This window comes from Labeo rohita, chromosome 23, assembly GCF_022985175.1.
Source record: "Labeo rohita strain BAU-BD-2019 chromosome 23, IGBB_LRoh.1.0, whole genome shotgun sequence".
Lineage (NCBI taxonomy): Eukaryota > Metazoa > Chordata > Actinopteri > Cypriniformes > Cyprinidae > Labeo > Labeo rohita.
This window is the reverse complement of record NC_066891.1, coordinates 26,776,637-26,792,025: the sequence shown is the minus strand read 5'-3', so window position 1 is coordinate 26,792,025 and position 15,389 is coordinate 26,776,637. Positions and strand designations below refer to the sequence as shown.

At 33.1% G+C, this 15,389-nt stretch overlaps 1 protein-coding gene across 1 annotated transcript; it reads right to left on the bottom strand.

The window, feature by feature from the left end:
* Window positions 1-888: 888 nt before the first annotated feature.
* pnpla1 (patatin-like phospholipase domain containing 1) lies at window positions 889-12,883 on the bottom strand. Its single transcript, XM_051096477.1, has 9 exons — window positions 12,676-12,883; window positions 12,247-12,479; window positions 10,412-10,477; window positions 10,081-10,290; window positions 9,743-9,803; window positions 7,102-7,338; window positions 6,889-7,021; window positions 2,369-2,491; window positions 889-2,277 (listed from the first exon to the last, which is right to left on the bottom strand). Exons 1-9 carry the CDS (start codon window positions 12,878-12,880, stop codon window positions 2,013-2,015), a joined length of 1,533 nt encoding a protein of 510 aa, XP_050952434.1. The 5' UTR covers window positions 12,881-12,883; the 3' UTR covers window positions 889-2,012.
* Between the last annotated feature and the right edge of the window lie 2,506 nt (window positions 12,884-15,389).

The following is a 15,389-nucleotide window of genomic DNA, read 5'->3' as shown; positions in this document are numbered from 1 at the left end:
ATATAATTTCTTTCCCCAAAAAGTTTTAAAAAAGCTTTTTACTTCATATAAATGTTGATTGTTGGATCTTTCTATTCATCAGAGAATCCTGAAAAAATTTACTCAAATATTAATATTGATCATAATGATAATAAAAAATGTTTCTTGAGCAGCAAATCAGCATATTAGACTGCTTTCTGAAGGATCATGTGACACTGAAGACTGGAGTAATGATGCTGAAAATTTAGCTTTGATCACAGACATAAATTACATTTTAAAACATGTTCAAATAGAAAGCAGTTTTTTTAATAGCAAAATATTTAAAATATTTCACAATTTCACAATATTACTGCTTTTGCTGTATTTTAGATCAAATAAATGCAGGCTTGGTGAGCAGAAGAGATTATAATTTTATGATTATAATGGATGCTAAGTGAAATAATAATAGAAACAATAAAATGACATGGGTTTTCATACCTTTTGGTGGCCATGCAGCTGTATGTTTTCATGTATAAAAAAGCCTATTTTAAATGTGTGAGAAAAATATTAAGTTTAATATTAGACAACACAATTAAACAAGTGACTGTTTTATTTTCATTATACTAAAGCAAAATGTTACAAAAGTTAAAACAGCAACGATTAGCAGCATAAATATACAGAAATCTATTTTCATTTTTTCCACAAAACTATATGCAGATCTGTGTGTTTTTCTTACTGTTACCACATACTGTAAAAATAATAGAATGAAATAGTAATATTATAAAACTTTGTGAATGTAACTGTTTAAAAAATATTAATATTAATAACAGTATATAGAGTTGAGGTCAAAAGTTTGCATCCCCCTTTCAGAATCATTAAAAATGTTAATCACTTTACCAAAATAAGAGGGATCATACAAAATGCATGTTATTGTTTATTTAGTATTGACCTGAATAAAATATTTCACATAAAAGACATTTACATACATAATGAATTTGAATGAATGAACATACAGAATTCAACAGAAAATAATGTTTAATGTTTGTCCTGAACAGTTAAACTGCCCGCTGTTTTTCAGGAAAATCCTTTGTGTCCCACAAATTCTTTGGTTTTTCAGCATTGTTGTGTATTTGAACCCTTTTAAACAGTGACTGTATGATTTTGAGATCCATCTTTTCACACTGAGAACAACTGAGGGACTCATATGCAACTATTACAGAAGATTCAAACACTCACTGATGCTCCTGAAGGAAAAACTATGCATTAAGAGTCGGGGGTGAAAACTTTTGAACAGAATGGAGATGTGTCCATTTTTCTTATTTTGCCTAAATTTCATATATTTTTTCTCATTTAGTGCTGATCTTCAGAAGCTACAGAAGATACATGTTTCCCAGAGGACAAAATAAGTTAAATTTACCCTGATCTTCAAATTCCCCAACTCGTAATACATGGTTTTTCCTTCTGGAGCATCAGTGAGCGTTTGAACCTTCTGTAATAGTTGCATGTAAGTTGCATGTACAAGTGTATGTAAACTTTTGAACAGGGTCATTTTTCAGCTATTATTTCAGCATATTTCAGCTAAGTCAGCTATTATTTTCTCTTGTGGACTATCTGTAAACATAAGTACTAAATAAAGAGTAACATGCATTTTGTATGATCCCTCTTATTTTGGCAAAATAATTAACATTTCTAATGATTCTGAAAGGGGGGTGCAGACTTTTGACCTCATCTGCAAAATGCATTTAATGCATTAACTTAGACAGTCCTACAAATTTACTCATAGCCACCTCGTAAAATATGTACGATTTGGCATGAGATCAAGTTGGTACACCAGCAAAAAAAAGATATAGGAACTCATCAGACATTAAATTTCATTGGGTCTTTACAGAGAAAAGTAATCTCACTAATAATCTAGAGCATTGCCCCAGTGCTAGTCGATTTGTTAGTATATGTATTTAGTATTTAGCTTTAAAAGGCTTTTTAATCTGTAGCAGCACAGATCAACTTCACTCTGTTAGGAGTAACATTACCTGTCTTGCATTGCTTGCATGTTTTTATTTTCTTTTCACATCAGCCACGTGTTGCTGTAATGTGTGTTGCACCTCTATCTTGCGTCTTCTCCACTTGCTCTCTGTCTCTAGCGAAAACAGGAGAGTATAGAGGTTTGGGAGGGTCTGTGCCATGGAGGGACTCGGCGGGAAAACAGCAGAGACGTGTCCGTTCATATTAGAGGAGGCCACGTGTCTCTCAGCCAAGTCTTTGCGTCTGTGCTGCTCATCGTGAACATCCGCAGATATGAAACGGATCAGACTCAGCATTCTTTGCAAAAAGACAAAAGAGAGTTAGGACTTTAAAATTTTCACAGAGTATTAACAATTAACAGCAGAAAATGTTTATATTGTGTGCTTACATGTCTCCAAAGGCTTTCCTCATCGAGGACAGTACAATTTTGAGTATAAAGATCATGAATAGCTTAATACCATGCCAGAGCCAGTATGCCACAGTCATAGCATCAGTGATCCATTTTTGGTACCTGAAACAACAAATCAGGATCATCTTTAAAATGTTGCTTTTTAAATTAGACTGTGTGTATTATTCACTTTCAGCATTTAAATATTACACTAGAAAATGTGTGATGTACTGAAAAAAAACACCAAAAACCAAAGTACAATAATTAATTATTTAGTTAAATTATTAATTTATATCAAAATATGGCCATTTTATGTCAAAATATGGTATAATTATGTTTCTACTTCAATTCATTGTTGAAATATAAACTTTAAAACGGTGGCTTTAAAGGGGTCTTCGGACGCAAAGTTCACTTTTACATGTTGATTGAACATTACAGTATACTACATATATATCCGTCTATGTCCAAATCGCAAATCATTCGTGATCCAGCTTCACTTACAGCAGGAGTGAATATACTGTAAGGGTTTTTTTATGAATCTCTGCAATCACCTTTCCTAATAATGTGCTAATTAGCAAGTTTCGCCGCTAAACACACTAAATGCGGCTAAAGTAAACAATCTCTCAGAGCAGCAGAGAGAAGAGAGGGGCGGGGCGAGCAGAGCTCATTTGCATTTAAAGGAACAATCCATCAGAGTGAGTTGATTTTTGCAGAGCTGATTTTGACAAGGTAAAAAGGGTGTTGTTTTACACAACCATTGAGAATTTTTAACCAAAGTATATTATAGACTTTTCATGAAGACACTAAAGCAGGGGTGGCGAACGTCGGTCCTGGAGAGCTGCAGCCCTGCATAGTTTTGCTTCAACCCTAATCAAACGCACCTGAACAAGCTAATCAAGGTCTGAAGGGTTACTAGAAAGCAACAGGCAGGTGAGTTTTAATTAGGATTGGAGCTAAACTCTGCAGGACTGAGGCTCTCCAGGACCGGAGTTTGCCACCCCTGCACTAAAGAATCATATCAACTTGTGAAAAATGGACATCCGATGACTCCTTTAATAAACTTGTTTCATCGCATTTCTATTTAAACACATTAAAATAATGAAATAAAATAACAGGTTAAGTAAAAAATAATCCTAAAATTACATAGTAGGCCTACATGTATTTAGGTAGCTCTGCCCCTTTTCAGCACTAGTCTTTTAGCACTTGTTGTTTTCTGTGTTGTTTTCTGGTAAGGTCATACACTGTAAAAAGTTTTGACCAGTTTCAACTTAAAAACTTACATTCAGCAGCTGCCTTAACATTTTAAGCTAAATAAACTTAAAACTAAAAGTCATTTCAACTCACTTCAATAAAATGAGTTAAAATGACTTAAGTTGATTTAACTTATGAGTTGACATTACTTGTACTTTTACGTTGATTTAACTTAAAATTTTAAGGCAGCTGCTAAACTTGAGTTTTTAAGGTGAAACTGGTGTAAACTTTTTACAGTGTACAAATTTATGAATGAACCGTTCGATTTGAAACCTCCTCGGTGTGACATTTTTATGACATCCACTACGAATGCTCACAATACCTTTCATTAACTCTACAGTAAGTAAATCCACCTTGTGTGTCAGAGGAACAAGCGTGCAGCTATTTTTATTATTTTGTCTTTGAGCTTCCGTTTTTGCAGTAACTATATAGCAACTATAGCACAGTTATGCAAAAGCAGAAGTTCAAAGATGAAATACTAAAAATAGCTGCACACTTGTTTCTCTGAGACATAAGGTCTACAGAGTTTACCAACAATTTCATGGACACTGAATGGCTTTCATGAGGTAAACGCAACATTATAGGTAGTGTTGGGGGTAACATATTACAAGTAATGTGAGTTATGTAATCAGATTGCTTTTTTCAGCTATTTACGTTAGCAGATTACTTTTTCAACTAACTAGTAAAGTAACACATTACTTTTTAATTTAACAGAAAATATGCAGTATTCCTAAAAAACAAATAAAAATCAGTGAAATGCAAACTCAGAATATGACGCAAACCTGCAATAAAGAAATATTAAATATCACAAATATCAAGTATTTAATCCCATTTTGGTAATTTAGTTAATCCCATGTTTTTGTGCTGATCGTCAATGATCCAATTCAACCATACTAATAAGCAAAAATGACTTTAGGTAAACATAACATCTGTGTTTTTTAACATTTCCTTTTTTTATTGCTGAATTATTTTGCCAAATTCATCCACAATGTCTTTGTGTTCCATACTGATAAAAGATAATTAAAATGAAAGAAAGAGAATTAAAACTGCGCAGGTGTCGCTAAAACTAGATTGAACTAGAAACTAGTTGTGATACACTCTTTTCAACTAGCTACCAACCAGACTCTTTTCTCCTTTATTTATTTATTTTTTTTAATTAATTATTATTTTATTTGGCCGTGGCAATTCATCACGAAATCCAGATGATAATTTAGTTTGAACTGCTGTACTGTACAGATGTGAATTTACATTTTCTTCAGCCTGAGGCTTATTCATTTTACTTTTTTGTTGTGAAAGGGCTTTTACATTTGCCAAAAAAATAGTACTTTTTTATATTATAAAACAAGCAAGCCCACCCTAGACAAAAAGCAATGCAAAAGTGACTTAACGCATTACTTTTCATAAAAAGTAACAAAGTAACGCAATTAGTTGCTTTTCAGGGAGTAACACAATATTGTAATGCACTACTTTTAAAAGTAACTTTCCCCAACACTGATATAGATATTGTTTACAAGCTGATTTATTGAAGTCTTTACGCAGTTAAAACACTGACAGAGCGACTACATCAAATATTATACATTTCAGTGAGTTTCAATACACTTTGTTTGTGTATATGTATGTAATTACAAGCAGCATCTGGGTATGCAGGGTATGCATGTGCATATGGGCCTGGGCTAAATGAATGAATGAATAGTCTGCATGTCATATGCAGGGCTTGGTAATTTCTTGTGCACATTTGTTATATTGCTGCCGTATAACTGCATCAATTTTTAATGCTGGGTGCAAACACTACATTGCCATGGCCAAATAAAATAATAATTAATTAAAAAAATAAAAAGGAGGTTGAAAAAAAAAAAGGATAAAAAGGTTGGTAGCTAGCTAGTTGAAAAGACAACTGTACAAATTACAACTGTATCTTTTTTTTTTTTTTTTTTTTTTTCTTTTTGTGTTTTGGGCTGCTGTGCCAAGAGTGTAAAGTAAAGTAAAGTAATTTGATTAATATGGCAGTGGTTTAGTATCATAATATTTTAAGTCAAGATTGCAATATTATTGGGTGAATAAAGTAAATCATTAGGAAAACTAAATAAAGGTCTGTGGCAGTTAACTGATTTATGAAAATAATAAAACAATGTTGGCAAAGTTATATTGTTGCCATTTCTGAGATTATGTTAGGACTGTTACGCTATTTACAAGCTGTTTTATTGATGATTTTCAAACGGTGATTAATCGATTTAATGTTTAAGTTCTGATTTTATTTCACTTAAGTCTTTGGATGCTGCATCACATCTTGCTGAATTCAAATGATGGGTAACACTTTACAATAAGTTGTAATTTAATGTATTAACTAACAAGAATAAAAAAATGAACATTTATTAATCTTTGTTAATGTTAGTGAAAATACAGTCCACAGTGCATTAACTAATGTTCACAAATACAGCTTGTGATTTAAAATAATGCATTAGTAAATGCTGAATTTAACATTAACTAAATTAACAATGCTGTAGAGGTATTGCTCAATTTTAACTAACCTTAATGGAAAGTGCTACCCAATCATGAGTTTGAAGTGTTTCAATCAAGACAACAACAACACAAGAATCATTCAGTTTTAGCATTTTTATTTTTTCATTTCACTTTGAATATATTTTGATCTCTTTGGTAATTTATTTTCCTCATAACTTTCAATATGTATTTGATTTTTATATCTAATCATAAATATGGTTTATAGCAGGTGTTTACAGTGATTAACAAGCGTTACTAATGAAGGACGGGGTCGGGTGGGGTTGCTATAAACCTTTAAAGTTAATTTGGTCAGACAGAATAACCACCCCGTCCTCCTGTTGTCAATCACCGTGTCACACCCCCCACCACACACAACACACTACACCACACCGGGCATTTACGACTCTACACGGCCCCCCCTGCACACCTACAGACCACCACAGCCCGGCAGGGGGGGCAACTATACCGACTTCACCTGCTTTAAACTCGTGCCGGTCAGCAGGTAAAGTACAGAGATACTACAGAGAAACTTGCTAGTAATATGATCTGAACAGACAGATCATCCGCTGAACCTCAACTTACCAAGAGTCATTTAGAACGCTTTCCAGAAGGCTCTTTATGACATCATATTAAGTCGTCTCGAAAGGGCGATGTTTTTTTTTTTAAATAAATACATAATGTCTCACATTTAAATAATTCACCTAAACTGCGTTTATTGTTTAATAAAATCGCTAAATATTTTTCTAAATAATCTATAATTAAAGCGGTACCTGTCCCATAAGGTCGTTGCACTCCAGATTGGCAGTGTGAACAGTAGGAGCAGGTATGAGAGCGTCCGTTGAGGTAAAGAGACGTTTGAATTGCTCATAATCTCCAGCTGACCCATGATATTATACAGCAGCACTAAAACAGAGAATATGAGACTGTTTTGCTTCTGTATGAAATCCTCCATAATAAGAAATGTAAACGGGACACTACAGTACCTTCCTGAACCGCCACTGGTGAGTTTTTATGTACAGTCCGCTGTTGACGGGACGGAATCAAGGATGAACTAACGTTAACCCCATTGACGGTCTTCTCTTCAGGTTGTTCAGGACACTTCTGCTGGGATTCCTCTTCTTCAGGACGATCAGTCTGTGTGAGCATCCAGTGATCTGAGCTTAGCGAATCGTCAGACGCGTCAGACTCCTTTCTTCGTTGAGGATGAAGCGGCAGCGCGTCTGTAGAGGTGAAGGAATTTGACGGAAAACACAGTAGGGGAGAGCGGGGACGAAAGTACCATTTTTCAGAAAAACATAATTTAAAAAGATATTGTTGTAGGCAGAGATACATTTTTGCTGTGGCCTATAACTCAGAAGTGTGGTCTGTTAATACCAGGTGGTATTTTGTACAAATGTAGAAAGACTTCAGTATAATTTCACTTTGAACACAAGTTGCACATTGTTACTTTCGACCCCGTTGGTTGGGACGAAAGCAACACAACAATACAAGCTAGATTTTTTGTGTTACTCTTGTTTTTATTAAATATACATGACTATGGCCTTGCCAATATGTAACTGCAAACATATTTTGTCCTTTATCTTTGCAAAAAATTATTACATTTTCATTTTAAATTTAAGTTTTATCAAATCTTTCAAAACCTGAGTGTACAAACTTGAATTGTTTAAAATATTTATTTATTCAATTTATTTTTATAAAACATTTTAACAGAATGAACAATGTGAAAATTAAATTAAATTAGCAAAATGTAAATTTTCAACATAATTTAACAGTAGGCCTTCATGTTTCCATCCAGTTGTTTGTATGCATAAATTCAAAATGTGCATAAAAACATCTGGAAACACTGCAGATTCATAGGTGGAGATGGAAAAGCTAAATATGGCTAAAACCTAAATATGACTAAGGTAAATGCGATGTAGCAGCTGCCCTGAGACTGATGCTCCTGACTGATAGGCCTATGTCCAGAAACGCACTCTCATGAACATCTGACTGAAGCAGACCTATTTCTGTCTTTCTGACCCTCACTCTTGGCATATTCTTTTGATAAAATATGACTTAAACATGTTATATAAATGATGCAAGACACAGAAAGTCACCACGTTAGCATGCAGCGGGACAAAAGAAACACTTGTTGTCACTGTAGGGGGGCAAAAGTAACAAGTGTTACCTTCGTCCCGACAAGAACTCCTGACATTTAAACCCGATTTACTATTATACTGAAAAACTCAGAAAATTCTAACTTCAAGATGTGTTACAGCACTAAATAACCTGTAGATTGACATTACTGTGACGCATGAAATGAGAAACACAACGCAACTAATTTGAAAAAAATTACCGCTTTCATAATTTACTTATTGTACTCGAAAACTGCTTTCCGGACCTAACTGTGGGAAACAATGACAAAATCATGTGATATTTCTCAGCTCTGTCAAGGGTTGGTCATAGCCTGGAATGCAAATGTAGTCAGGGCTCTGAGAAAATTGCTTTGTTACTTTCGTCCCGCGTTACTTTCTCCCCTACTATAGCGAAATATTTTTACAATTTAAAGTAACAGTTTTCGGTGTGAAAATTTGAAGTGCAGTTTATTCCTGTGATGTAATGCTGATTTTTCAGCATCATTACTCCAGTCTTCAGATCCTTCAGAAATCATTCTAATATGCTGATTTAGTGCTGAAAAAACACTTAGGCCTATTATTATAAATGTTAGAAACAGTTGCACTGCTTGTATATTTTTTTTTACATTTATAAATTTAGGAGAGATTCTCATATGAAAAGAATGTTCAAAACTTTTGATTTTATGCATCCATACCTAACACAACAACTTCATTTCTTTCCATAAATAAAATAAAAAATAAAGTAAAATAAAAACTTTGATTTTATGCATCCACACCTAACAAAACGACTTCATTGCTTTCCATAAATAAAAAATAAAATAAAATAAAAACATTGATTTTATGCATCCATATCTACCAAAACGACTTCATTTCTTTCCATAAATAAAATTAAAAATAAAATAAAATAAAAACTTTTGATTTTATGCATCCATACCTAACGAAACTTATAGAAACAATAAGTTGTGATTTGTTAACATTAGTTAATGTGTTAACTAACATGAGCGAATAATGAAAAATAAATTTATTAAACTGTATATTAATTTTAATTAATGTTAGTTAATAAAAATACAGTCGTTCATTGTTCATGAACATTTACAGTGCGTTAACTAATGTTAACAAATGCAACTTTTGATTTTAATAATGCATTAGTAAATGCTGAAATTAATATTGATATTAATAAATGTTGTAGAGGATTTGTTCGTTCGTAGTTCATGTTAACTAATGTAGTGAACAAATGTTAACTAATGAACCTTAAAAAGTGTTACCCTTTTTATTTCATGTTTGGATGAACACTAATATGTATAACATCAATGTACAACCAGCTTCTAAAATGTAAACCTTTTACAACTTTAGAAATATTAATGCATCTTCTGTTCAATTTCATTGAGTTATTCCTTTTTTTTAATTGTTGTATTGAAGGGATTTTTGATTTAGTCATACATTGACATTGTATGGATCACTTCAACATTACATAATAATGATATAAATAATTATAATGATAAAAACTCACTGTTCTGCTGCAGGAAGTATACGGTATCTTGGTATCCACTGTAGAAAGCCTTCTTCAAAATCTGACAATCAACAATAAATACAGTAAATAACGACAGGATTTTAGCTGATACAAACCACGTCATCATTTATTTACCCATTTTACACTACAAAAAATATTTCTTGAAGTTGAAAATACTTCACATTTACTCACATTTAATTAAATGTGGTATTTTCTGTTTCTTTGTAATTATTTGTGAAAGTTTCAGTTATTAAATCCAGGTGTACATGGTTTCCATAAAAAGAAAAGAAAAAAGCAACATAGAAGTGCCTGTTTTAGGACAATGTTACAAATCTCACCCTCCAGTCTCGAGGAAACAAGGCATCTATCAGCCTGATGAAGTTGGCGAGGGAGCACTGGAGGCAGACCTGCTGGATGATGGCGTCGCACAGGATGATGGAGGTATCAGACGGACAGATGTCCATGTTTCCAGCAAACGGGGAGATGGTGAGGGTGGGAGATGAATCCTCCAAGGGCTGGATGTTTGTAAAACCTCCATCCACATAGTGCTGGGAAAGTACAGAGGTGTTGTTTTTAAAGCTTATTCTAGGCTGTATGTTGGTTTAGTGTATTTTAGTGTAGTTTTTGGCATGTTGTCACAGAGCACTTGGAAAAAACACTTTTACTCACCTCACCTTTATACTGCGGTGGGATCACGCCAATATATACAGGGACAAAACAGCTACACAAAAGTGCCTTATAAAGGATGGAAAAAGACCAGTGAAAAAGTGAAAGAGAAAGAAAAAGGCAGTTTGACCTATATATAAGTGTTAGGGAGAACACTGAATTTCGTCAGCACAAGTTAGTCAAAGTGATAATACGTTAGTTCTTCCTCTTTCTTGAGAAGAAGAAATTACTAACCTGATTTATAGATGTTACTATGGGATCCCTAGTGAAAAATAAACATACTAAAATGTATTTAAAATGCATTTATTTCATGCTAAGCATACACTGTAAAAAAATAAAAAACACAATTTGTTGAGTCAGCATAAAATCATTTGTTACCCGGCTGCCTTAAAATTTTAAGTTCAATCAACTTAAATAAGTTTAGTCAACTTGAAATGTTAAGTTGTACTAAGTAACAACTTAGATATTTGTGTTTGCTAAACGTAACAGATGGGTAAGTAACCCAGCTGCCTTAAAATTTTAAGTTGATTCAACTTACACTTTTTTTGAGTTGACTGAACTTAAAATTTTAAGGCAGCCAGGTTACAAATTATTTTAAGTTGACTCAGAAAATTGTTTTTTACAGTGTAGTACAAATACATTTACATATTATGTACTTAATAAAAATACCCTGCAATTGTACGTTTAGTATACTAAACTGGCATATTTAAAGTCTGATAAATTGCAACAACTTATTTTGTACTGAATGCACTTTAATTGTGATACTAAAGATATACTTAAGTATATTTGATTGTGCTAAAGTGGAACTATTGCAAGTATACTTTAGGTACACTTTAATATTTTGCATTTAAAGACTGATATTATTTGAAAAATCATACAATCCTCATCAATAGTGACATTGAAACATATTTTAAGCTTAAAATTAAGAAATGTGCGTTGTGCAAATTTAATAACGATTTTTATATGAGTAAATCTTGAGCTATATGTCAGTAAATATGTTAATACACTTGAACTATACTTAGTAAACATTATTTTTTTACTAGGGATGTGCAATATCTTACTCTGCTTTCTAGAGTTTTGATGCCTTTAAATTCAAACTAGTAATAGTAGCGGCCAGACAAGATTTTATCTAGGTGGGTAATTGTGTGATTATTTAAAAAAAAAAAAAAAAGAAAGAAAAAGACAGGTTTTTAAGAAAGCCTATTAATTTTAAGTATCTACATTTGATCATATTTACAATTAATGTAACATTTAGAATATTTATTTTTATATTATTTTAGTTTTTGTTTTTTTTTTTTTAAAAAAAAGGATTACATTTATTTCAAATAATTAAATTGTTAATAATTAAATTTTTTTATTATACTTGTTCCTGACAGCAAGAATTAGCTTTAAAAGTACATGATTAGTAATTTTAATAAGCATTAAAACAATTTTACTAGTTATATTTTTATTTGATGTACAGTGGGTTTATAATATATTTACTATGTTTATTCAGTGATACAACTGCTAGTGCAATAAGGCTATTAATTATATTCAAAAAAATGTTTTGTATACCCAAAGATAAAATGCAGAACAGTAGCAGTATGTGAATTATTAAAGAAAATAAAATAAAAAATAAATGTATAAAATTATTACAGTCAACGTACTCTCATGGCAATTTATGGTTTGAATTTGGTAAATTGGTAGTAAATTAATATTAATTTGTAGATAATAGATGATAAAACATTATTTAATTCTACATCTGAGCTAATTAAACAATAATAATCTGTTTATAAACTGTGCATTAACTATAACTAAACAACAAAAAAAAATGCATCATGAAAAATCCAAATGCTCACTCTTATAAGCTCTTCACTGGAATTAAATTCTGACACGATGACATTTTTTCCATCAGAGATGCGAGTCATGGAAATGTGCAGACGGCCGGTGGCCAGAGTGTGGGCATTATCAGGCAGACAGCGCTGCAGCGTGACCTCCAGCCACCGAAAAACATCCACCGTGGGACTGAGAAGACCGAGCGTTTGTTGTTTGGTAAATCGCGCAAACTCCAAAAGGTGGTCTCGCACACGTCCTGTGAGAAGAAAAGGTGAATTTAATGACTGCTGACTCAATTATAAGTCATGATTCTTTTATGCAAGTGACTTACAGTACACCAGTACCAATGTAGTCCTGTTTAGATGGGATTTTAACCTACAACCCTCACTGTAAATACCATACTAAGTCCTAATCAGTGACTGAAGCTCATGCATAGAAAGATCTCAGATTACCTAGATTGGCACCGCAGACGACCGCTGCAGCGACGAGGGAACCAGCGGACGCGCCGTAGACTTTTGGAGCTCCTTGCAGGATCCAGGCCGCATTATCCAGAAGACTCTGCGCAGCACCGAGCTGGTACGTTGCTAGAAAGCCAGAACCACAGAAAGACACAGAGAGGTTGTCATTTTTAGACAGGATGCATAACGGAGATGACATGACTAAAATGATCTCCTCAGTTTCAGATGGTGTGAGATCCTCAATGATTGAAGTAACTTTAGATGAGAAGCATCAGCGCAGCACATTTAAATGGACGGTCACGGTGTTGTTAAATCAAAAAGATTTTTTTAAAAACCACAGAAGTCACTCCTTCCCCTCTGGGACACCATGAATGATGAAGCCACTGAGGAGATCAAGTTCTCAAATCAATTCCTCACTTCATGACGTCTAAAGTAGGCCTGTTATATTCGTGTCTGCGCACTTTCAGAGGGCATTAGAGGTAAACTTATGCATTATTGTAGTCTTTAGAGGAGTCATATGCTTGACATTTAGTGCATGTCTTCAAATGAGCACTTTCATGACTAGATTACCACAGAGATTAGCTAAACCAATTGAGGATTTCAAGCACACACGGAAGGAGGAAGATCTGATCCCAGAAGAATTAGTAATGACTAAAATTGAAACTTAGCTTTCATCTTCCTCTTCCAAAAATTAGAGGTACATTCAAAAAAATATTCTAAATGTACCTACCATTCACACAGTTAGGATTTATTTTCCATGAGCACTATTTTCCAAGTGATGTCACTTCCCCCAGTTGAACGGATTGCTTTTTCATAAGTGGTTTTCAACCGTTTTGATTCAAAGGCCCCTCATTGGTCACAGCAATATTCAGGCCCCATGACTTTTCCAGGCGTTTGTCACTGACCGGATAAGGATTAAAGATAAGATTTTTTTTTTTTTTTTTTTTTTGTTACTCAAAATCTTTACCCGTTAAAATATTTTACAACTTGGTATAATCAGAAAAATCTGTTCTATGTGGATTAAAAACAAAAAAAGCCTATAGATATGATTCATTTAAAGAGATAGTTCACTCAAAAATGAAAACTACCCCATGATTTACTCACCCTCAAACCATCCTAGGTATATATGGATTTCTTGGTAACACTTTACAATACGTGTGCACAAATATGCATTAATTCATGCTTAACTAATGCACAGATAATCATGAGTTAATGTATAATTCATGAAGAACTAAACCATTTATTAATAATTACTTCATCAGCGGCAAATGAACATTCTATATGATTCACAGATTAAGTAATCAGTAAATTGTTAATAGTTAAATGTGTCATAATGTATTAATTCCCTAATAACTTATTTTATGAACTAATAGTGTACATTCATGTGTTAATTACCACAATGGGCTGAAGCCACGCATTTCATCTTCCAGTTGTCTGCTTTAATTAATCATTAGCTAATGATTTGCAAAGATATGACTTTACTTGTTGAGGCACAGAACTATTAACTAATTGTTAACTAATATGTCACTGTGGTTATGGTTTTAGAATTAGTTAGTTAGTCATGTGCCTCAACAAGTAAAGTCATAACATAATGATATCTTTGCAAATCATTAGGTAATTGTTTAATTAAAGCAAACAATTGACTAACTAACTAATTTTACATCCATAACCACAATGACATATTACTTAATTAATTAATACATTATGACACATTTAACTAATAGCAGTTTATTAAATACTTAATCTATGAATTATGTAGAACGTTCATTAGTTGCTGATGTAGTAATCATTAATAAATGGTTTAGTTCTTCATGAATTATACATTAATTCGTGATTATCTCTGCATTAATTTAGCATGTGTTAATGCATATTTGTGCACACGTATTGTAAAGTGTTACCGCTTTCTTCTTTCAGACAAATACAATCAGAGTTATAAATAAAAAAATTGTCCTGGCTCTTGCAAGCTTTATAATGGCTGTGAATGGGTGTTGAGATTTTGAAGCCCAAAAAGTGCATCCATCCATCATAAAAAGTGCTCCGCGGGTAATAAAGGCCTTCTGAAGTGAATCGATGCATTTAAATATCCATATTTAAAACTTTATAAACCGTAATCTCTAGCTTTCGCTAACTGTCCGCGTTAGGATTGTTAGCTAAAGTTAGAGATTACGGTTTATAAAATTTTAAATATGGATATTTTTCTTTCCTATATTTTTATAGTTGAGAAACACGAGGAAACATGATGCATCAAGAGCTGGGGGTGAAAACTTCTGAACAGGATGAAGATGTCCAAATTTTTCTTATTTTGTTGAAATATCATTTTTTCCCATTTAGCACTGCCCTTCGGAATCAACAGAAGATACTTGCATGTTTCCAAGAAGACAAATCAAGTACAATTTACCTTGATTTTCGAATTCAACAAGTTTTCACCCCCTGGCTCCCAATGCATTGTGTTTCCTTCTGGAGCATCACTAAATGTTTTAACCTTTATTTTTGTTGTGTTTGAGTTGAGCCTCAGTTGTCCTCTGTGAAAAGATGAATCTCAAAACCATACAGTCACTGCTGGAAAGGGTTCAAATATGCAAAAAAATCCTGGAAAAGTGAAGAATCTACCAGACTTGGAGGATTTTTCTGAAGAACAGTGCTCAGTTTAACTGTTCAGACCAAACAGGGGACTCAAACTGTCATAGATCATCCAGGTAACCACACAC

Coding starts and splice junctions, on each gene's coding strand:
- pnpla1 (XM_051096477.1), bottom strand. CDS start 12,880: ATGTCATCTCCGTTATGCATCCTGTCTAAAAATGACAACCTCTCTGTG. Junction 12,480..12,675: donor CGTCTGCGGTGCCAATCTAG/GTAATCTGAGAT, acceptor TTCTTCTCACAG/GACGTGTGCGAGACCACCTT. Junction 10,478..12,246: donor CCAGTGAAGAGCTTATAAGA/GTGAGCATTTGG, acceptor ATCCTTTATAAG/GCACTTTTGTGTAGCTGTTT.